At 50.2% G+C, this 23,552-nt stretch overlaps 3 protein-coding genes across 32 annotated transcripts in view; 1 reads left to right on the top strand and 2 right to left on the bottom strand.

The window, feature by feature from the left end:
• The window catches only part of MSH2 (mutS homolog 2), a 102,458-nt gene extending 101,174 nt beyond the window's left edge, over positions 1-1,284 (top strand). The window contains exon 16 of the mRNA XM_050754859.1: positions 1,153-1,284. Within this exon, the coding sequence (XP_050610816.1) occupies positions 1,153-1,284 (132 nt within the window). The remainder of the gene's footprint in view (positions 1-1,152) is intronic.
• The window catches only part of CALM2 (calmodulin 2), a 1,210,617-nt gene that overhangs the window by 358,313 nt on the left and 828,752 nt on the right, over positions 1-23,552 (bottom strand). Inside the window, exon 1 of one of the 30 annotated variants that reach the window (XM_050754928.1) lies at positions 9,415-9,419. The exons of 28 other annotated variants lie outside the window; for them this stretch is intronic. The gene's annotated coding sequence lies outside the window, so the exon portion shown is untranslated. Of the gene's footprint in view, positions 1-2,255; positions 2,260-9,414; positions 9,420-23,552 lie in introns of those variants that run through there. One more of the 30 variants, XM_050754908.1, reaches the window with a different exon arrangement.
• The window catches only part of KCNK12 (potassium two pore domain channel subfamily K member 12), a 51,153-nt gene continuing 37,358 nt past the window's right edge, over positions 9,758-23,552 (bottom strand). Inside the window, exon 2 of the mRNA XM_050754887.1 lies at positions 9,758-10,801. Within this exon, the coding sequence (XP_050610844.1) occupies positions 9,900-10,801 (902 nt within the window). The 3' untranslated portion in view covers positions 9,758-9,899. The remainder of the gene's footprint in view (positions 10,802-23,552) is intronic.

Raw genomic sequence — 23,552 nt, 5'->3', positions numbered from 1 at the left:
TCTGGTCAATGAGATGCAGCGGAAAGTCCTAGGGAGGCCTAGGAAAAGTCCTGTTGGGAGAGAACATTTTTTACCTTCTCCCTGCTACTTCTTGCTACTAGTAACATGGATGTGAGCCTTGGAGGGGTAGCTACCATCTGGCACCTGGGGTGGCAAGCCAACATGGAAAGGATGGCAGAGCGGGAAGGAGGAGCCAGCCTTACTGATGGCATCACTGTCACTGTGCTAGCCCCAGACCACCTGCTCCAGAGTTCTGGTTATGGTAATGAAATAAACCTTGATTTTTATTCCTTAAAACTACCCTTCAATGGGTTTTCTGTTCATTGCAGTTGAATGCTTTCATAACTGATACAGGAGGGACCCTGTGATTGGCAGGTCCACTAGACTGCATGGAGATGGGTGGAGTTATCTACAAGAACAGAGCTAGTGTCCCTAGAAGAAAGGGACAGGAAAGCATCCTGGGTACACAAAAGTCAAGGCTCCAGGATCTGCCCTGGGGGCTATCTCAACACCCCTACACTCTCACTGCAGGTAGTTGGTCAGCTATGAATATGACCAGCTCTCGTGGTTTGTCTTTATTCGGTGGAACACAGCAGCACTGTGACCTGCCCATGAGAAGAAGGATTTTTAAGAACTTATCTTAGAGCAATTTTAGGTGGAGGAGAAGACAAGATGGTGTATGGGAGAAACAGATCTATTAACCCTGGTATTAATATTAACTGGCTGCCCAGAATAAACGAAGAATAGCTTATTCTTTGCCAGGCTGAAGATAGAAAAGGAATGAAGGGCTGGAGAAGTAGAGCTGGGTGAAGCACAGAGCAACCCAGTGGTTGGCATGGAACTCAGATCTGAAGCAGCCTCTCCAGGACTTCTCTGAGCCTGCCCCTGGTGATATGACTGGGATATCACTGCTTCTATAGTTGCCAACCGACAGGTCCTAGCTCCTAGACCATACACGGCCTTATGGAGGACATTTCCTTCCATCCTGCATCCAGGTGGCTGGTCCTGCTCCTCCCAGTCCATGGAGAAAAAAGAATTGAAACAAACTGTCTAAGCTGGGTCAGGTACTCGGCAGATGTTTGCTGAGTATCATTCTTCATGGAAATCCCCGTGGAACTCCTACATTTTCTCCTCTCTTCTCCTTCCTTTCAGAACCTCAGAGCGATAGAGCCAAAAGACCAGTGCCTCATTTTGCTGACATGGAAAAGGAAACTTTGTGGGGGAACGAGATCTGCTTGCAGTCAGCCAGAGAGACAGAATAGGTGCAGCAGTGAGCTCTCATGACCTGGTGTCTGTTGCCTTCTGGTTAAGTTTTTCACTTGTAACTCTACAAACATCCCTTCTGTAAACATCTCCCTAAAAGTGGAGTAGGAAGCTCTCAAAAATGGACCACAAAGGAGTCAGGAATATAACTTTCTTTGCCCAGATTCCAGGACTTACAGTGAGAAAGCACCTTCTGGGAACTTCACAATGGCTAAAGTGTGCTAATGGGATGATGTGTTCTTGTACACCCACTGCCTCTGAACTCTGCTCTGCATTGCTGAGCAAACTACATTTCCCAGAATTCCTTGCTGGATTCCTTCCAAACAGGTTTACCACCGGGAGAGCTTGTTGGTGGGGGAGGGCAGGAAGAGGGAGGAGAGAGGAAGGGACTCACTTTCTGTTTCCAACTGAAGTCTAAATCAATCCAGTAACAACAGGCAGCTATCATACTACCCTCATTGTCACCCCTCAGAGGTCCCACTGCAGCTGCCTAATGTCCCCTGGCTGGCCTGAACATGAGATGAACAATACTCTTCTTAGGAGCACCAGCCCCACTTGGTACATGGCCACTTTGAATAAAAGGTGCATTTTCTGGATTCTCTTGCAGCTATATTAGGTCATGTGACAAAGTTCTGGCCAATGGCAAAGGAACACAAATAGAAGTGTGGGTGTCTGATACAGATTAGAACTCTTAAGAGAGAGACTGGGTGTCTGTAATACTTTGGGAGGCCGAGACGGGCGGATCACATAGATTAACACAATGCTTACTAAAAAATACAAAAAACTAGCACTCACTCTTAGGAGAGAGAGACATGAAGATCTTTTGGGCAAGAGAGCCAAACTCCGCCTCACCAACACGGAAGCAGTACCCACGGAAGCCAGTATTATTTTGAACCTCTGTTAGAGTGGCTTGAATCTGTATCCTAACTAGTATCCCTAATGTGTGACCCATGAAAATTAGCCAGGCAGCACCAGTTCTAAAGAAGCTGACACCCCCCTGAAGCTGCTTCTGCCAAGGTCACTGATATCTCCCTTCGATAAATCTTGTGGGTGTTTTCTTCAGTCCTTGTCTTAATCACTCAGTGGCACTTGGCACTCATTCCTTCTTGAAACCCTTGTTTCCCCTGGCTCTGTGGCATCCCATGCTCTCGGTTTTCTCCCACATCTCTGACCCTCTTTCCTTAGTCTTTTTTCTTCTTCCTCCTGTCCCTTAAATGCTGGTTGTGATCCTCTTTTTATCTCATTCTACACACGCACAGCCTGAGTGATTCACATCGTCTTGGTGCTGAGAACTTCCAAAATGTTGCTCTAGCCTGGATCATTGTTATGAGCTCTAGACTCACAAGGTCAATTGCTTGGTGGAAACCCCTCCCCCATGGTTATCTCATGGGCCCCTCAAGTCTAACTTCTTCTTCACTGAACTCATCACCTCTTCTATTCCTCCTCCTGGGTTCCCAGGCTCAGTGGTGGCACCACTGTCTACCTGCCTGCTTAGCCTGAGACCTGGCTCCATCCCAATTCCTCTCTCTCAGTCTTATCATCCCCATCCAGGCAAAGCATTGATTCTGTGGACCTACCCTTTCAGGTGTCCCTCAAATATCTCCACTTCTCTCTGTTCTCACTAGCACTACCTCGGTCCACCCTGCCATCTGCTTTCCTCCTCCACTCCTGCATTCTGAGTCATTTTCGGCAGCACACGCATCCTTAAAACCCCTCCACTGGCTTGCCAGTGTCCTTAGGATTAGGCAAAAAGTCTTTGCTTTGTTTTACAAGGCCCTTCGCTATCTGCCCCCACCCCCCACCCCATTACCTCCCTTGCTCTGCGTGTTCCAGTCCTGCAGAACTACATATGGTTCCCCCAACAAGTCCCTGCTCTGCTCTCCCCACACACTGCTCTGCCCGGGCTGCTCTTCCTGCTCCTTGTCAGCAGGCTTGCTGCTCTCAGGCTCAGCATGGACAGCTGCTTCTGAGAGCCTTCTCTGCCTACCCAGGCTGGGTGGCTGCCTCTCTTTGGTGTGCCCATGGCAGCCCAGAATGCCTGGTGGACAGGGAGCCCTCAGCAGGCTGTACTGCAGCGCTCTGCCTCCATCAGCCTCTAGGAGCCTGGAGTCCAGGAACAGCAAGAGCCGTCCTGTCTTTCTCACCCTTGTCTCTCCAGCCCCTAACGCAGGGGATACCTGACCCCAAACTAGATGAGTTACTTGACCTCTCTGACCCAAGACAAAATGGGAGGAAAGTGTTAAATTTCCAAGATTGGCTAGGGGATTAAATAAGATAAATATGCAAGTCTCTTGTCCAGGGACCTGGCTTGGTAAATATAAAGTTCTTTTTTCTTCTCTTTTTCTTTTTTTTTTCTTTCTTTTTGAGACAGGGTCTTACTCTGTCACCAAGGCTGGAGTGCAGCGGCATGATCATGGCTCACTGAAACATCGACTTCCTGGGCTCGGGTGATCCTCCCACCTCAGCCTCCTGAGTCTCTGGGACTACAGGCATGCACCACTATGACTGGCTAATTGTTTGTATTTTTAGTAAAGACACGGTTTTGACATGTTGCCTAGGCTGGTCTCGAACTCCTAGGCTCAAGTGATCCACTTGTCTCAGCCTCCCAAAGTGCTGGGATTATAGGCATGAGCCACCACGCCCAGCTAAAAGTTTCTTTTTAAAATCTGCTTGTTAGATATGCTCATAGAAAGGTAACTGGCCACAGAAGGGAGAGGAACGGCAGTCCATCCAGGGATCACTGGAGTGTCATATGAAATGTTATAGGAATCACAAGCCTTAGAACTTGAAAGGAACCCAAGGACCATCTAGGCTACTTCGTGCAGGTAAAACAGCCACCTGTGCCCATCACACAACTGGGGCACAGCTGGAGACCCCAACAGAGAGGAGAGCTGATGGGTGACCAGAACTCAGGCCTCTGCACCATGGCAGCCTAGCTAATGGGTCTTGGCTGGAAGCTAACAGGAAGGCCTCTTTCCAGAAACACTATAAGCCGCTGTTTCTCAGATTGCTGGGTGTAATTCATAGGCAGATCATGAAATCAGTTTAATAGCTTTGACCAGCATTAACCCACTTCTGCCTAGCGTTCCATTATTGGAACACTAAGCCTGTGGGAGTTATTTACATCCCACTGCTTAAGGTCATCGCCAAGGTCTGATTTTTTACACAAAATTTTGCAACCTCCAGCATAAATGGGTTAAAACAAAACAAAACAGTACCAGAATGAAAAATAGTGCAAGATCTGTACAGTATAGTTGTATAAAACTTCTTGTTTTATCATTTGATGTCATGAAAGTCCCTGCTGTAGATAGAAGATGGGGGAGCTTGTGCTTCTGAGTGGTCATGCTTAACAGGGTGGGGAGCCCAGGGGAGTGGGGAGTGATCTTGTAGATAGAGGTGGGTGGGGCCAGTGTGAGCCTGACGGTCAATTACTTCTCATTTCTAGGGAAGATTGAAGGAAAAGAAGGAGGGGGATGTAGAGGGGAGAGAAGACCTCAGTAGAGTTTGCACTATTATTAGGGCAAGTAAGCTGCTTCTGAAAAGAAGGGGTTTGCAAAGGCAACCTGGGCAAAAGCAACCTGCTGGAAGAACGTCATCCGCAGCTGACGCTGTGGGAAGGACCCCATGCAGAAGCAATAGGGCAACCTGGTCCCATATCCTCATGAAATGCCTCTTATAATTGTGACATCTTGCAATGGTGGAGGACTTTACACTTTTCAGAGTTTCCAGCCCCTCATTTATTTCTCGTAAGACCTCTGGGAGGTGGGGGACACGGTATCATTATCCCAATTTGGAGATGGGGAAAGAGGATTGGAGTGAGCTAAATGACTGCCAGATCCAAAACTAGAATTCAGAACTCCTAGTTTCTTAGTGAACGCTCCTTCTACACCACCATAATGTGAGTGCTCTGTGTTTACAGGGTGTATTCAAGTCTATGACTGCCCATTAGAATCTCCCCCAAAAATTCCAGGGCTGGCCTGAGTTGCTCCTTAGAGCAATGAAATCAGAGTCCTGGGAGTAGGACCCGGGCCTCAGGATCATTTAAAGCTCCATTTGCAGAGCCTCGTGCACAGCCAGGTTGGATCCATCTCCCAGTCCCCCAGCCTTGGCCCAGCCTGGCCAAGCTGCCCAGGAGGTCCCTTGGTGCCCTGGGCTCTGTTTCACTGTTTTGTAGAGTAACTTCCCAGTGGAGCTGCCACTGGGCCCCATCCTAACAGGTGAAGTCCCCCAGGCCCTCCAGAGAGGAGGTGTGAACTGGAAGATGGGGAGGCAGGCGGCTCTGACAGACAGAAAGCAAACAGCTTAGAGGAGTGGCAGGCTGCATTTTATTCATCGTTAATTTAAACACCCTTTAAGTCCTCTCTTGGAGTGCTGCTCAGAAAAATAGATGTATTGTTTGAGAAACCCTGCAGGCTTGTCCCGCATGCTCTAGCCCCCTCCTGAGAGAACATATAGCATAAAAAATGATTTGTAAAGCAATGGGGAGCTTCCTTAGGGAAGAAGGGGAAGGGTAAGAGGGTCTCGGGCCAGGTCCGAGTGCAGAAATCCTCAATGCATGAGACTAGCGTGGAAGATGTAGCAATTGTGCTCTGGGGTGCCTGAAGGTGCCAGAGCTGCTCCAGGGGCAACAGTCCAGGCCCCAAGTCCATGCTGATGAGCCCACCCTGGGGGTCAGGAATGGCCTCAGCAGGCCCTCCCTCCCTCCCTCTCCACCCTACAAAGTGAGGAGCCTTCAGAGTCACCACGAGCACATTATACAACAAAACAACAACCCTGCAACAGATAAAGCCCCAGCGCCTCTTCTGGACTCAGAAGTGCCCTAGGCTGGCTGTCTGGCTGTGCTTTCCAGACAGTGTGCATGTGGAATTGTGCTTTTTGTTTTTTAAGAATGTAAAAAGTTACAGTAAGATCGAACCACAGGGCCCGTCGCTCCTATGGTCTCTGCCTGGCTGGGCTGCCGTCTGCCTCAGTTCCCCAGAAGCTTCTCTTTTGGCCATGAGGGCTCAGTCACCCCTCACCCCAGAGCCCACAGGAAGAGGGGGTCTGCTGGGAGGCCTGTCTGAAGGACGGAGGATCCTGGGTCAATTCAGCAGCTATTTTCCAGGGTTTGGCTTGGGTTTGGATGCTGGCTTCTGTGTGAAACCTGAATACATGCAAATTGTACATAAAACTCCCCCAAGGCAGAGAGGGATTTTCCAGGCCCTGGTACATCTCTAGGGAGTTAAAATGGGAAATCTTTCTTCTTAAAGTGGCCCAGACTGAGACTTTTCCTTGGGGAAAAGGGATAGTAGCTCTTTGTAAGGCTGGTGTGTATGTGTGTGTGTGTGTATATATATATGCATGATACTGTGCAAATGCCCAGGGCTGCCTGGCATTTTCCACAATATGAGAGCCTGAGATTGCCTAAGCCTTCTGATGCCTTCTCCAGGCCTGGAGGCATTGCTTCATTCAGAGGACACAAAGGCCTGGCCACCTCGCTTTAGCAAGCTAGGACACCCAGGGTGGCTTCTTTACCTTTCTGCTCAGCTCTGAGAAGGCTGCTCGCCAAGACTCTGGCTTCTATGTGGCCACAGCCATATGGCGAGGGCTTCTTGGAGCTCATTCCACCTTTAAGGGGGCCCCACAGCGCCGGCATGATGGGTAAGTTCAGGCCTAAGGTTAGGAAGCAACTCCGGGAGCGTGAGGAAATTGTAGGCTACAGTGAGCTACCAGTGGTGGGAAAAATGAGACCCCCAGGATAGTGAGAGAGGCCACAGCATCTGAGGGAATGGAGCTCTTTTTTGGTCTGAGGTCTAGAAGAACCTGCACCAAAGAAAGGCATCCCCCTGTTCCTGAAATGATGGGAGAACCACATGCCTGCTTCAGTGAAGCAGCCCCTGGCGTCTGGGGCACTGAGCCCTTTGGCCTGACATGAGGGACGATGGCGTGACGTATCATGGCATCATGTGACTGAGACTGGGTTGGGGGATGGGGACAGGGGAACATAGGCAAAAATAAACATGTGCCACTGGATCCTGAGCTGCCACTGTACCTTGGAGGACTGGCGTTTCTCTGGGAAGTTGGGGGGTGGGAAGGGGAAGGGTCTCATTTTCCTGCCCCTTGAAACCACGCTTACGATTCCTTTAGAAGATTGCTCAAGCTGCCTTCAATTGCCTCTTTCCAAAACCAAAGCATAAGAAAAGAAGTAAAAACAGCTGAGGCTGCAGCATAAGCAACTTGGGATAGAGTCTAGGAAGCACCGCCAACAGAGAAGACTGCCAAGAAATGTTTCGAGTTTTTCTTCTCTGGAGGTGGGTCCTGGTTCCTCCCATGGAGACCAGGATTCTGTGTAGTGCTGCACGCTGGGCGGGGGATTGCCTGGAGGTCTCTTTAGGCCTGTCTAGCTCACACAGTCTTGATGCCTGGGTTTTAGGTTGCTGGACTGTTGCTGGGGCTCACTTACTGTGCGTAGGCTGTTATTTTGCCCCCAGATCAAGTCCTCACTATCTAGATGCCTCTATCATGGGGATCTCTTCTTCCCTTTCTGGACAGCTCTGATCCCCAAGTTATTTCCTGTTGCCTAGGTAACACCTCTAATTGAATGCCTTTTAATCGTTCCCTTTTTTAAAGGGATAAACGTGGATTTTATTTCCAGGTCCTGTCAGAGGGCCCTGCCCTAGAGAACATGTGTCCCTCTGAGTGGGCAATCCCTTCACTGTGACCGCAACCATGGCTTGGATGTGGGGGCACTCGCTGGGCTGGCCTGACAGTCACAGTGAATCCTGAAAGCATGGTTTTCACAGGAGCCCACCATTCAGTATTTAGCAAGACTGACCTCTCTCCTGGCCAGCGCTGCTTCACTGGCTTCACCCCAGATTAGGGTCCATATTTAAAAACTAATCCCGACTCAAACCAGAAATTACCCAAAATAGCTGGAGAGTCACTGAGATCTCAGGTAAGCTTTCCCTTCCTGCCATGAACTAGAAGGGGAAAGAAGAGTTTGACATTCAAGTTTGACTCAAATGCTGTATGCGTGAGCGCATGCGTGCATGTTTGTGTATGTGTGTGTTCCAGGCACATTTGCCAGGGAGAGAGATTTCACAGCATGGCTCGAGCTGGAGGCGGTGAGGCGGTGCTTTTCTAAGACTTCCTATCAGAAGCTCTGCCTACTGGTGGGTCACGCCGTGCCTGTATAAACTCTGGCACCTGTCCTTGCCCTCATCATAGATGAGAAAAATGGCCAGAGAGTGTTTGTTTACAGCCCCAGACCACCATCCTTTCAACGAAGCCTGGGTATCTGGCCTTCCTCCAGGTCAGGGGCCCCCGTGCTGCAGAAGGCAAGTCTGGGAGAATCTGTCCCTCGCCTGAGAGCAAAACTTTAATCCTAACATTACTTCCATCCACCAGTTTCACCAGCTCCCTCCCTCCTGCCTTCCTCTACCTCCAACAGGCTGTGCATGGAGAAGACAAATCCTCTTGATAAACAATATTTAGAAAGGGATTCTGTCTTTCCTGACCCCAAACACATCATGGCCTCTGGAACCAAACACCCTGACATTTGCAAGATGGCTTCTTTTGGGTTCCTGGTGCTGCAGGCCCTGGTTCCCAAGAACGCAGCTGGCAGAGCTGCCTCTTTCAGAGGAGGAGGAGAAGCCGGAGGGCTGCGCCCAGCAACCCCATGATCTCTCAAAGGGGGAAAAGTTGAACTCATCAACAGTAGTTAAGAAAAAAAAAAAAAAAAATCCACACCAACAAAGAAATATCTTGTCTGAGGAGACTCAGATATTCCTGGTTAATATTGAAAAGGCCTGTTGTGGATGAGCTTGTGAAAGAAAGGACGGTTGGGGGATTCAAGATCTGCCGATCCGAGCCTGGAGATTAGTCAGCTAAAGCCCAGCAGGGCTCCTGCAGCCTCAGCGCTCCGCTCCTCACAGGTGCCCTGGACTGCCCGCCATTAGAAGTAGCTGCCCTGTGCTCTGTGCTAAATGGACTAACTTTGGGCTGAGAAAGGCCAGCTAAGCCCCTCACCACTGCAATTTCCAAATCTGGGGGAAATGCCACAGTCCGCAAGTTGGTGCTATGTTTCATCTCATTGCATAATACTACACCATTCTCTGTGTGTAGTGGCTGTTCTATATATATACATCGGGAGGCAACATATGGCTGTCCCTACCCCCACCTGTCAAAACTGTGACTATATCACTTCTGACGACCAGAAGGAAGCTGCTAGGCTGGGCCAGGATTCTAAATGCTGAGGAGGTAATTCAGAGCCACGAAAAGTTGCACCATATGCTTTGGGGTTGCCGGCTGCTTCTGTGCATGGGGACGGGGTTTAGTGCCAGTCTGCAAAACCCTCCTCGCTGCGGTATGCCCTGGGTGGGGACCTGGGGGGGCCACGTTTTCTCTCCCTGAAGGAGAATCTGCTGGGGGCCACGGTTCTCGAAAAGGGAACTCACAAGGAACACAGGCGTCCCCAAAACCTGCCCTTGATAACATCAGGCCTGGCCAAATAGTATTTCTTTAAAAAAAATTTTTTTTGTTTCATTTTATTGGATAAAGATTAAGAAAGCGCCAGCAGTGACTGAGAGAAGGGAAGCAAACCACGCCCGGCGGCCCCGCGGCCTGGAGAGGGTCCCTGGCGCGGGCGGACGGGCGGTCTACCTGGAGGCGCTGGTCTCGGCCAGCCGGTTGTTCATGATGCCCAGGGCGCCCACGCCGCCCGAGAAGCCGTTCTGGCGCGTGTTGACGCACACGCTGCGCGGGTAGCCGTTGGCCGTCTCCGACAGCTGCTTCTGCAGCAGCGCCAGCGACACCTTGTTGGAGGCCGTGAGGTCGCGCATGGAGATGAGCTCGCCCGAGAGGCGGCGGCCCTCGGCGTCGCTGTCGCGGGCCGCGGGGTCGGCGCCGAGCGCGGCCAAGCGGCGGCGCAGCCGGGAGCCCGGGGTGATGGCATTGCGCCGGGACAGGGGCGCGCCGGGCGCCGGGCAGCAGCGCGCGCAGCAGCGGCAGCTCAGCTTGCGCAGCATCCAGTTGAGCACCTGCTTGATGAGGATGGAGATGACGTTGAAGAGCGAGTAAATGCAGCACACGCCGAGCAGGATGAAGAGGAAGTTGCCCAGGCGGTAGAGCCCCTGGTTCCGGTAGGCGGCGTGCTGGCTGCTCACCAGATCCCCGAAGCCGATGGTGCTGAAGGTGACGAAGCAGAAGTAGAGCGAGTCCACGTAGTCCCAACCCTCCACGCTGGTGTACATGGCCGAGGCGCAGCACGACAGCAGCACGGCGAACAGGCCCAGGATGAGCAGCACGTGATACACCGAGGGCTTCCAGCCCGCCAGGCTGTCGGCCTCCGAGAGCGCGGAGCCACGGCGGAAGGTGGCGGGCAGCAGGCCGCTGCGGCGCAGCTGACGCTCCCGGCAGGCGCGCATGATGAAGGCCAGCAGCGAGATGATGCGCTCCAGGAAGAGGTTGAAGAACAGGATGGTCCCGGCGCAGCCGAACAGCCCATAGGCGATGAGGAAGGCCTTCCCGCCCACCGTCGCGGGGGTGGTCATGCCGAAACCTGTGGAGACAGGGCAAGGTCAGCGCGGTCCTGGCCGCGCAGGTGGTCCTCACTGGGCGTCAGGGGGGACGGGGGCGGGGGCATGCAGGTGCTTGCATGGCTCCTATCTCCAGTGGCACCACTCAGGTAGAGGAAAAACAGCACTTAGTCATTTCTATCCCTTGGTGGCACCTGATAGGGTTCTTGATCTTGGCAGCCCCTAAACTGATGGAGGAGACATGGCCCTTCATCTTGGGGACCTGTAAACCCAAGTGGGTGGGGCAGGTAGTCACTAGGAAGGATCCATCATGACAAAAAATAGAAACCACTGCTGCACAGGTGCAAACCACTGAGATACCCACAAAGCCAACCAGGGACACCTGCTCTCCCACTCCTCCAAATTGTTTAAAAACTGTCATTTAGTTCATAAATACATTAATATACTAGAGTAGGTGAGTTTTGTTGGGTGAATTACAAATATTTACATTAGAAATCAAAACCAACATAGATCTCTTCAAAGATATCTAGCTGCTTATGTGCTTGTGCACTTTTTATACCAGTCTCGTTACTTGGAAACTCCACTGCCTACTTGAGAATGATGAAAAAAGCCGAGTAATCTTAGTGCTGTGACTAATTTTCACTTCACAGGCACTTCGAAAAGGCCTTTGCTCAAAGGATCATATTTTCTTTTTGGCGGGGGGGGGACAGGTTCTTTGTCACCCAGGCTGGATGCAGTGGTACAGTCATAGCTCACTGCAGCCTTAAACTCCTGGGCTCAGGTGATCCTCCTGCCTCAGCCTCCCAAGTGATAGGACTGCAGGTGTATGCCACTATGTCCAGCAAATTCTTTGTTATTTTTTCTAGCGGCGGAGAAAGGACCATATTTTCTTAGTCTGCCAACATTTCATGCCTCTGGAATTGGGCATAAGGCCAAGTGGGTAGTCCGTCACTTCCCTAGTTCTTACAATGTGAATATGGGGTGACAAGAGAATGTGCATTTCAAATCAATTCCCAGATGACTCCAAAGTCTTTCACACTAGAATAGCAGGCTTTTCTGTTTAAAGGGCAGTTTTTAAAGAGTTGTCATATGTGCCCAATTTTTTTCTCAACTGTGCCATAGATTTTCAGTCCCTCCCTGTTATTAAAAAAAATCGGTTTACCAACTCTGCCTACTAACGAAAGGACCCCAAAATTAAGTGTCAATGCTCAAAAGTCAACTGCAGCTCCTCTTCTTTCCTCAAGTAAGTTATTTGGAATTGGAATGAATCCAAGCTGAACAACTGTTGACTATGAGTCTTTCTCCAAAAGCCTGGTTTTTAAATGTAACCTGTAGCACACCTGGGCGGGCAGCCTTGTTAGGGAAGCATTAATAGGGCTTTGCCTTAATTGGGACTGCTTACTCTGGGACCAGGTAGAGTGTAACCAGGTAGCTAGAGTTAATGGTCTCTGAAAAGAGCTTTGTGAGGCTGACAGAAGGATTGTTTGAGAGTAGTCAACCCACACCCTTCAGAGACTGAGCATGGCTCTGCCACTGGGTGCCGGCCCCTTCTCAACCAAGGGTCACCATCAATCATCCTTGCTCACACTTGTGGCCAAAGAAAGGCTCTGGCCCAGCTGGGTCCTGTGCTGCTGGTATGTCTAAAATTGCTTTGTTCTGGGATGTCTACACAACTGCATATTGCTTCAGGCCCTTATCGTTGTTAACTTACCACTTGTTCAAAGCACAGACTTTTTTTTTTTTTTTTTTTTTGAGACAGAGTGTCTTTACCCAGGCAATTGATTTCTGCAGAAGCTGCCTCCCGGGTTCACGCCATTCTCCTGCCTCAGCCTCCCGAGTAGTGGGACTCAGGCGCCCGCCACCTCGCCCGGCTAGTTTTTTTGTATTTTTTTAGTAGAGACGGGGTTTCACCGTGTTAGCCAGGATGGTCTCGATCCCCGACCTCGTGATCCGCCCGTCTCGGCCTCCAAAGTGCTGGGATTACAGGCTTGAGCCACCGTGCAAAGCACAGACTTTAAGGGTGTCTTTATCAATTGATTTCTGCAGAAGGTGTGGCTGCCTGCCAGTGTGCTCACCCCAGTGCAGAGTGGCAGCTCTGCCTGAGCTCCCTGCCTAGTGCTGGCTGTGGTCTGTGGGACCCATGGTTGCCTGACTCTGGCTATGGGAGGGGGTTTCATCTCTTAGTGGAAAGATTCACTTACTGCTTCGAGTCAGCTGAAAACAATGGATCGTTTGTCTGAGCAGCACCATGGTACCGTTCAACACCTCTGGCAGCGATCAGGGGCATCCCTGTTTAATTTGTGCCCTATGGCAAAAAGGCTACCTGTGCCCTGCCAGTGGGGTGGGGCCAGCCCTGGGAAAGTGGAGAAGAGTTTGTCTTATGTGGCTTTCTAGTTCTCTAAACAGACTATAGAAAATATTTCTTGTAATACTTTCAGAGTACATTCCTTAAGCCTATGCATATAGGCTTAATCATTTTCTAGACTATCTGAAGAAAATGCGCAGTTGCCTGAGCGTGGTGTTCATCTTATGCTTAATGACTCAGGTTAGGGAAAAATCTTATGTTACCCATGTTGAGGAAGATGAATTATGTCCCTAGATTCACAGAAAGTGAAAAAAACCAAAGTAGCTATGTAACCAAGAACTTGATAGAGGGATTTTGCTATATTTTAAAGCCACACTCAAGTTCTTGAGTTTATAAAGAAATCAACTCTGAATTTACATGGCTATAAGTGGAGTGGGAGTGTATGTGTATATTTATAAAACGTTTTAGACCAATAACCTAAATGTCTAACAACACAACTAAATGATTGTCTATTCATGAAAACTATACAGCAATTAAAAAGCATGAACCGGTCGGGCGTGGTGGCTCAAGCCTGTGATCCCAGCACTTTGGGAGGCCGGGATGGGCGGATCATGAGGTCAGGAGATCGAGACCATCCTGGCTAACACAATGAAACCCCGTCTCTACTAAAAAATACAAAAAACTAGCCGGGCGAGGTGGCGGGCGCCTGTAGTCCCAGCTACTCTGGAGGCTGAGGGAGGAGAATGGCGGGAACCCGAGAGGCGGAGCTTGCAGTGAGCTGAGATTGCGCCACTGCACTCCAGCCTGGGCGACAGAGCGAGACTCCGTCTCAGAAAAAAAAAAAAAAAAAAAAAAAAAAGCATCATAGAAACCATAAATCTCACAAAAAGCTACTTTTGCAACAATCACAAGGTCAGGAGATCAATGAAACCCCGTCTCACAAAAATAGAAAAAAATGTTGAACAAAGTGGCGGGCGCCTAAGCTACTCGGACACAAAGGTGGAGCTTGTAGTACATTCTGCATTGTTCCATTAATATAAAAAAAAAAATCAAAAAAAAAAAAAAAAAGAATGTTGAACAAAATAAGCAAAAAGAATACAGCCATTTTTCCATTAGGCCAAAGTACAGCCTTTTTTAGGGAGGCATGCATGGTTGGTAAAATTATAAGGGAAAGCAAGGAAGTAATTTTGATAAAAGTCAGAATTGGGACTTCCTCTAGAGCATGGCAGGGGGTAGTAGCTGAGAGGGGACACAGGGGACCTTTGGGGTGCTAGAAATGTTTCTGTTGACCTGGGTGGTAGTTACATGTGTGTTAGCTGTATAATAATTTGTCAAATTGTATGTTTTGTGAGTTTTTTTGTACTCATAATGAGAAAAAAAATTTAAATTTCTAGACTGTTAGAACTCTCAGATACCCAATTCTGACGTACCCCTCACTATATAGGTGAGGGAGTAGGGGCTGAGGGGCTGTGACCTGCATCTTGGGGACAGACTCCCACCTCTTTGTCCTGGCTTCAAGCCTGGTACATAGACCAGTATACAGAACACTGCATCTACTCACTGAGGGAAAACAAAATCTCTTATAGAAGGATAACTCTGTTAAATTCCTAAGGTAATTGAAAATCCTGGGCCTGGAAAACTAATACTTTGTCTAAGAAAATGTTGAATTGGATTTTTCAGCTAAAGCCTCAAAGCTGAGAACAGTATGTGTACATTTCTGCCCATTCTAAAGAGAAGTTCCAGACACATCCATGCTGGACTCACTAAAACAGCAAAACAGGTCTGGGGCTAGCAACCCCCCACACCCCCACCTCCAGGCTATACGGAAAGGCTAGGGATTGATGGAATCTTCCATCAATTGGGAAGTCATTGTGGGGAGTTGTTGTGACAGTGGGGAGTGCTGTGGATTCTTTCACTCACCCCCAGGCCAGGGGATGGTTGGAGCAGGGAAGGTCAAAAGGACTAATGGGGCCGGGCACCGTGGCTCACGCCTGTAATCCCAGCACTTTGGGAGGCTGAGGCAGACGGATCATGAGGTCAGGAGATCGAGACCATCCTGGCTAACACAGTGAAACCCCGTCTCTACTAAAAAATACAAAAAGTTAGCCTGGCGTGGTGGCGTGCGCCTGTAGTCCCAGCCACTCGGCAGGCTGAGGCAGGAGAATGGCATGAACCTGGGATCTGAACCTGGGAGGCGGAGCTTGCAGTGAGCCCAGATCGCGCCACTACACTCCAGCGTGGGCGAGAGCGCGAGACTCCGGCTCAAAAAAAAAAGAGGACTTATGGAGCTTCAGCAAGAAGAAAGCCCAGCAGCTCACTTCCCAGCTGGCTGGGCACAGTCGCTTACAGGCCCACCTAGAATGGAGCATGGTGAGAGTCCTGGGAGAACCCGGCAGTGTCCCCTGGAGTCCAGAGCTGTGCTCGAGAGTTCTCTGGCTGGGAGGCTGACTGGGGTAGCCCCCACAGGCATGGGAGGGAGAGGGCAGTCACGGGAGCCATCTGCACTTCAAGGGCTTGCTGCATCAGGAGGCGTGAGGGTGACATGGGTCACTAGAGGGTGACAAGTGGATACTGAGAGGAAGAGATCTGAAGAGTCTGCTCAAGAGGACCACCTGCTGGAGCAAGGGGGCCCTAGCAAGAAGAGGCTGAGGGGCAGAGGGCTGCGGATGGCATGAGAAGGAGTCACAGGAGGAAGGATGGAGAGGGCAGTGCCCGCTCAGGGAATGGGGCAGGGAGTGGTCCCTGTGCAGGGCTCCCAAGGACCCATAAATAGGCGCCATGAAAGCACATATGCCTGTTCTAACAGGGAGCCTTGCAACCCCACCAGCAAAAGTTAAGAAGGAATGATAGTGGCTCCAGTGATGCAAGATCACCCCCATGCCCCATCCACTGCAGGTCCCCTGAGCCATGTGTCAGCCTGGAGCTAGAGGGGGAGGCTAAACTGATTAGAAGTGAATTTGAAGATTTGATTAAACATCTGAGAATGTCTCAATCTTTTTTTTTTTTTTTTTTTTTTTTTTTTTTTTTTTTTGAGACGGAGTCTCGCTCTGTAGCCCAGGCTGGAGTGCAGTGGCCGGATCTCAGCTCACTGCAAGCTCCGCCTCCCGGGTTCACGCCATTCTCCGGCCTCAGCCTCCCGAGTAGCTGGGACTACAGGCGCTGCCACCTCGCCCGGCTATTTTTTGTATTTCTTAGTAGAGACGGGGTTTCACCGTGTTAGCCAGGATGGTCTCGATCTCCTGACCTCGTGATCCGCCCATCTCGGCCTCCCAAAGTGCTGGGATTACAGGCTTGAGCCACCGCGCCCGGCCTCTCAATCTTAAAACTGGTACTTAACAACAAAAGAGGCTGGGCGTGGTGGCTCACGCCTATAATCCGAGCACTTTGGGAGGCCAAGGTGGGCAGGTCACCTGAAGTCGGGAGTTTGAGACCAGCCTGACCAACATGGAAAAACCCCGTCTCTACTAAAAATACAAAAAATTAGCTGGGCATGGTGGTGCACGCCTGTAATCCCAGCTACTCGGGAGGCTGAGGCAGGAGAATTGCTTGAATCTGGGAGGCAGAGGTTGTGGTGAGCCGAGATCACATCACTACCCTCCAACCTGGGCAACAAGAGTGAAACTACATCTCCAAAAAAAAAAAGAAAAGAAAAGAAAAGAAAGAAACTGGCTGAGTGTGGTGGCTCACACCTGTAATCCCAGGCGGATCACTTGAGGCCAGGAGTTCGAGACCAACCTGGGCAATTTGGCGAAACCCCGTCTCTCCTAAAAGTACAAAAATTAGCTGGGCATGGTGATGTGTGCTTGTAATCCCAGCTGCTTGGGAGGCTGAGGCATGAGAATCGCTTGAATTGCAATGAGCCAAGATTGCGCCACTGCCCTCTAACCTGGGCGACAGAGCGAAACTCTGTCTCAAAAAAAAAAAAACAAACAAAAAAACCCAAAACACAAAAAGACATAAAAACCAACTATTTGGAAAACTCTAGCGTCTACCCAAGATGTTAAGGAATCTAAAAAGGAGTTCTTGAGGACAATAGATGAGACAAAGCCATTTCCGGTGTTGGCCCATTTAATAAACTGGTTCCACCTGGATTTTCTCTTCACTGTGGTGAAAGCCACCACCTAACAGTGCATCATCGCATGTCATCATGACAACCTGTGGGGGAGGCCAGCTCCATTCAACACATGTGGAAACTGCAGGTCAAAGGGTGAAGCAGTTGCGAAGGCCCCACAGCTTGCAAATGGTGGAGCTGAGATTGAAACCCAGGTGTGCTAGCATCTAAAGTTCATGCTCTTTCCACCACACTAGACTGTATTCTGAGGGCACCAAGGAAGCTCTGTTTTTTTTAAAAACCAAATTGCAGTCCTCCAGGGCCACAGCCCGGGAGCATCTTCGTGGGAGAGCGGCTGCTGCTCAGAGTTGTGACTCCCATCCTTAAGAGTCCTCTGTCCTCTCTGGCCCCCTTTCTACTGATCATTGCTGCCCCCTTCACAGGGGAGAGAGGCCATGGCCTGTCCCCTAAAGAGTCTGCCAAGGTAGACTCATGACCTTCCCATGGCACAGCTCAGACAAGCTGGGCTATTTACATAAGACTTGACCCAGGGCTTGGGGACAGCAGGAGGAATGAGGTGCAGAGGAGACTCCTGCTTCTGGGTGACAGTCTGCCTGGTTGACTGCAGCCGGGGTGCTTATTGGCCTCTTGGGGCCCCCACAGGCCTGCCCTGCCTGACCTACTTGCGTGAGGCCGAGGCCATCTCCTGCACTCTCTGGGGGCCTCTTCTGACTCCTCTAAACTCTTCCATGTCTGGACTCCTGGCTTCTGCCCAAGGCCATCTATTGGAGTTTGGGTTTCCAGTTGAGGATCTGCCTTTTTCCTGGATGACCAAACCTAGAATGAGACCGGCCTCATGCTCCGTCCTCACAGGGGTGTGGCTTTATCCGAGGGCCTCAGCAAGGCAACCAACACCAGACATGAAGCTGGTAAGACCAACATCCACCTATTCATTCCTTCAGCAAACATTTACTGTGGCCAGCATCAGGTTGGCAGCATCATGCTAGGCTCAGGAATATGGTGGAAAACCAGACAGATGCAGTTCCCGTCCTCATAGTCTCTGGGCTGCCTTCCTAGAGGCCCCTCACTGGGTTTCTTAGCAGTTTTGTACAGATCCTGTCCCCTTTGCTGCCAGCAGGCTCACCCCTGGGACAGGGCACATAAACTCTGGGCCAGAACTTGTCCTGGGGTCCTCTTACGGCCCTGACTCAGCTTGCATTCAGCATAACTTAGCCAGGGAGTGCTGCAGGCCCCAAATGATGCTAAATACTAGACTGGCTGTGTAGCACCATCTGCCCAGAATGAAGGGACAGGTGGGCCAGAAGGGTCTCTGACAGCGCAGAGGGCAGCCAGTGAAAGCGTCCTTACTGTCCTATTCCTGAGGTCTCTCTGTGCCTGCTTTACTGCCCTTCGCTTTCCTACAGAGCACACTCAGTTCAGCCTAGGAGACAAAGTGGGGGTGGAGGACGGTCCATCTTCTTCCACATCAAGGTCAGTAGGTTCAGAGCGCTGGGGGATGCTGGGACAGGCTTCCTGCTGAGGACACTGGGGCCTATGCTTGTGCCACCGCCTAGCCAGTTGCCTCCCAGGGTAGAAGAGCAGTCTCCCAAGCTCTTGCCATTTGTGGGGAGCCAAGCTGCTCTGGAGGGGGGCTTCAAAGCTTCAGCCAGAGAAAAGACAAACCCAGCCACCCTGAGAATCTCCTCCTCCCGCTCAATCACACCCTGCAGAGGCGTAATCTGTCCCTGGGTTCGCACCAAGCCTGCTATTTTGTTTATGCCACAATTGATCTGCCATCCCAGTTTGCAAAGAGCAGACACTTGGGGGCTTTATTATGCCACTTTGACAAAAGCTGTGAAGCTCGTTCCCACAGCCTGTCTGGTGCCGCCTTCGCAAATGGGGCCCTGGTGACGGGGCCTTCGGAGTTCAGCTCAGAGAGCATGGAAGTGAGATGGAAAGGCCAGCACTGATCTGTATCGTGCAGCCCTGGGCGGCAGCCTCAGTTGGGCCCTTGACACACTCCTCCCATCCAGGCCCCCAGCCACCCTGTGAGGGAGGCACTATTACCCCCAACAATGCAGGCAAGGAAACGGGCTGAGGGAGGGGACGCATTCACTGAAGTTAGTTTGCACGTGGCTGAGCTGACCCTGAAGTGCATGCTCTTTCCACTTGCTGGACAGATGGGAAGTCTTGACTCATTACCCACTGGAAACTTTTCCTGCTGGGCTCTGCACTGTCAACTGTGAGAGAGGGAAATAAAACATACTGTACAGTCCAATCTGGGATACTTCTGAGAGTGAAAGTGGCTCTACTAGTAACTACCCCAGGACAGCCTGTATAAACCAGGGCTGTTCCAAGCAACTGGGACGCATGATTAAAATGCAGATTCCGGCCGGGCGCGGTGGCTCAAGCCTGTAATCCCAGCACTTTGGGAGGCCGAGATGGGTGGATCACGAGGTCAGGAGATCGAGATCATCCTGGTTAACACGGTGAAACCCCGTCTCTACTAAAAAATACAAAAAAACTAGCCGGGCGAGGTGGCAGGCGCCTGTAGTCCCAGCTACTCGGGAGGCTGAGGCAGGAGAATGGTGTGAACCCGGAAGGCGGAACTTGCAGTGAGCTGAGATCTGGCCACTGCACTCCAGCCTGGGCGACAGAGCGAGACTCCGTCTCAAAAAAAAAAAAAAAAAAAAAAAAAAAATGCAGATTCCATGGCAGGTCCCGCTCAGAGGTTTATTTAGTGGGTCAGAAAAGAAGCCTAGGAATTTCATTTTAACAAATGTGCCCAGATAAATCTGATGTAGGTGGAATATTCCTTTAAGAATGCCATTCTTTTAAGAAATAATGTTAATAAGGTATTCCAGATGACCCTATTGGTTGGAATCTGTCCAACTACAAATATTTTGATTTAAATTTCCATTGGCCTAAAATTTTTGTGGTGGGCACTGCAGCTCTCTCCTTACCAATCATTCTCCCAACCTGTACTATGTTGAGCAGCAGCCAGGCTACTTGAAGAAGTGACCCAACTCCAGGAATGGGCTCTATTAGTCTAGGTCAATCAGGATAATCCAGTTCCTTACCATGATTGGCTCAAGGATGGGTAGACCCAAGTCAATCAGTGCAGAGCATTTTCATGGCTACAGAGAAGCCATGGGAAGGCTGAGGCGTGGACTCAGTGGGCAGGGATGGAAAAAGACTCTGAAATACTGGGCATGGCCCATGGCTCATTAGGGTTGCCAGGTAAAATACAGAACACCCAGTTAAATATGACTTTTGGGTAAACAAGAAACCATTTTTTAAGCATAAGTCCCAAATATTGCATGGGACATACCTATGCTAAAATATAGTTGATTATCTGAAATTCAAATTTCACTGGGCATGCTGTCTTTTTATTTCCTAAATCTGGCAACCCTACTCATGACCCCAGTTGTCAGCTTGGTACACTCCTCTGAGAAGCTTCTCCCAATATTCCCATCTCATTTGATCCTTCCTGACTGGCCAGTGTTGGGATTAAGAGCCTCACTTTAATAATCAAGGACCCAAGGCTCACACAAGGCTGAGCCCTGCCCAGCCAGGCCAGCGGCCAGGCCTTCCCATGTCCCTCTCTCTCCAAACAGGGAGAAGTGGGAGATGTGGGGAGGGCTGTGGGATGGAGGGCGGGGCTGCCAACAGCCTGCTCTGTGGCTGGAACTGCGACATCGCCTCTCCGGGAGTAGGAGGGGCTTCTGGCCAGACTCAGTGGGGGAGGACTGGACACTTGAGAGGGCACTGGGCCAGAGACTGCCCTGGGACATGTGCCCCAGCCCTGGTACCTCAGGGCTGCACGTGTCACACCCCTGGGGAGGACAACCGACCACCCTGGACAAGCCCTGAACCTTTTGGGACAGCTGGTGCTAAAAGAATGGCTGGAGAAGTCATTAAAGCACTTACTGAGGACTGAAAATGTGGAGGGGATAATAACCGATAATAACCGCTGCTGTGTATCGAGCCTCACTATTTCCACGCACCGTGCCAAGTGCTGCAAGCGTATCGATTCATTTAATCCTCATAACAACTACATGAGGCTCCGTGTTTTCATTGATTCCAAGCCACAGCTTTTTTCATCTCATGTTAATATCTCTGAAATCATGCATCTTACAGTCAATGGCCTGATTGTTTATTTGGCAGTATTTTAAATTCTTAAAGGTACATACCATGATGGTGTGTTTATAACCAATAGTGTCTTAGATTTGATGAACTACAGTGGGGATGATTATTGTCCCCAGTTGTGAGATTAGTAAACTGAGTTGCATTTAACAGATAAAGACGTTGAAGTTCAGTAACTTGCCCGAGGTCACAAAGCAAAGCACATGGCAGAGATTTGAAACTAGAGGAAGGAGCGTGCAGTGTGGTAAAGGAAAGCAGCAAATATACAAGAGTTTGGAAGAAGGAGAGGTAGGTTGCTTTTGGCAAGAGCAGAAATTCTCAATTCTGGCTGCACAATAGAATCACCTGGGAAACTGAAAACAATCCCCAATCCCCAATCCCCGGGTGCATCCAGACCAGTTTAGGTCAACATCAGAGCTGAGGCCTTCCTGGTGGAATGATTACGAAGGACATATGGAAGAAGAGATGCTTGTGTTTAGTCTTAACAATTGGGTGGGGCCGGGCACGGTGGCTCACACCTGTAATCCCAGCACTTTAGGAGGCTGAGGCAGATGGATCACTGGAACCCAGGAGTTCAAGACCAGCCTGGGCAGCATAGTGGGACCCCATTTCTATAAAAAAAATGTGAAAATCAGCTGGGCGTGGTGGTGTGTGCCTGTGGTCCTAGCTACTCAGGAGGCTGAAGTGAGAGGATGGCTTGAGCTCTGGAGGTCAAGGCTGCAGTGAGCCATGACTGCACTATTGCACTCCAGCCTGGGTGACACAGCAAGACGCTGTCTTTAAAAAAAAAAAAAAAAAAATTAGGTGGGATTTCAAGAGATTGACAGGGAGCAGAGGCCTAGGCTTGGGAAAGGTGTCCCCTGCTGGGAGAGTGTAGTGCCCAGGGCCATTGGGCAGGGCGAGGGGGTTCAGCCTGCTGGTGAAGCCTGGCCCATAGGAAACGTCCAGTGACTCTGGCTGATGGAGCAGGGGAATCTGTGGAAGAAGGCAAGGGACAATGCTGGTGAGGCAGGAGAACAGGGAATTGGGGTAACCAAAGGTTAAGGCATAAGAACAGTGGGTGCAGCCAGTTCTAGGCAAGATTAGGCAGCACGCAGGCCACATCCTCAGTCCTGTGATAACAAGACGGAAGTTCCCACTTCAGCCTCTGATTGACTGTGGGCCAAGCTGTCACTTCAGCCTCTGACTGACTGTGGGCCAAGCTGTCACTTCAGCCTCTGACTGACTGTGGGCCAAGCGGTCACTTCAGCCTCTGATTGGTCACGGGCCAGTCCTTCATAGGGTGTAACTAACCCTAGGCCTCTAAAGGGCACCTAGGGGTGCCAGCAAATTCTTTTAGCTTTATAAAAACCCTGGGGAGAGGCGGAGGTTGCAGTGAGCTGAGATCACGTCACTGCACTCCAGCCTGGGTGACAGAGTGACACTCCGTCTCAAAAAAAAACCCCAAAAAACAAAAAACAATATTCATTCATTCAACAAACATTTATTTGCACATGATGTAGCAGGCTGTCATAGGCATTAGGGATACAGCTTTAAACAAAGCAGACAACATTGACAGTTCTGGAGCATACATTCTAGTAACAATAAACACATTTGTAAACAGCATGAAAAACCAACAAAAACCCTGGGGAGCACTGCAATAGAGAGGCTCTTGGGCCACCTGCTTAAGTCGGCTCCCACTCTGTGGAATGTACTCAATAAATCTGTGCTTTCATTACTGCTTTTTTTTTTTTCATTTAAGTGTATTCTTTGAGACAGGATCTTGCTCTGTCACCCAGGCTGGAGTGCAGTGGCATGATCTTGGCTCACTGCAACCTCTGCCCCCTGGGCTCAAGTGATCCTCCTGCCTCAGCCTCCAGAGTAGCTGGGACTACAGGCACCCACCACCACACCTGACAACCGTTCTTTTGTTGCTTTGTTTTTCATTGCTTTATTCTTTCGTTGCTTTGTAAGGTTTTTTCTATTCTTTGTTTAATATGCCAAGAACCCGGACAACTCACAGTCAAGGCCTTCCATCTGGTAACATTGGGAGCACCTCCTAGCTACCTTGGACTCAAGCTGACCTTACAGGAGCTTTGTGGAGTGAGCATTGCCTGGCACTTTTAGGTGGCAGCATCCAAGCCTAGCACCTGACATTGTGCCCTGCTCTGTAGAAACTTCTAGGCTCTGGCAAGCCTCATGCTCAGAAGACAAACTCACCAAGTCTTCACTCCTGCAGGATTGGGAAGGGCTCTCTTGGAGAGCTGAGAGCAGAACTAGGAACAGGGGTGGT

Source organism: Macaca thibetana, chromosome 13 (assembly GCF_024542745.1).
Source record: "Macaca thibetana thibetana isolate TM-01 chromosome 13, ASM2454274v1, whole genome shotgun sequence".
NCBI classification, from domain to species: Eukaryota; Metazoa; Chordata; class Mammalia; order Primates; family Cercopithecidae; genus Macaca; species Macaca thibetana.
The sequence above is the reverse complement of the archived record's forward strand: the minus strand, read 5'-3'. Positions and strand labels throughout refer to the sequence as shown.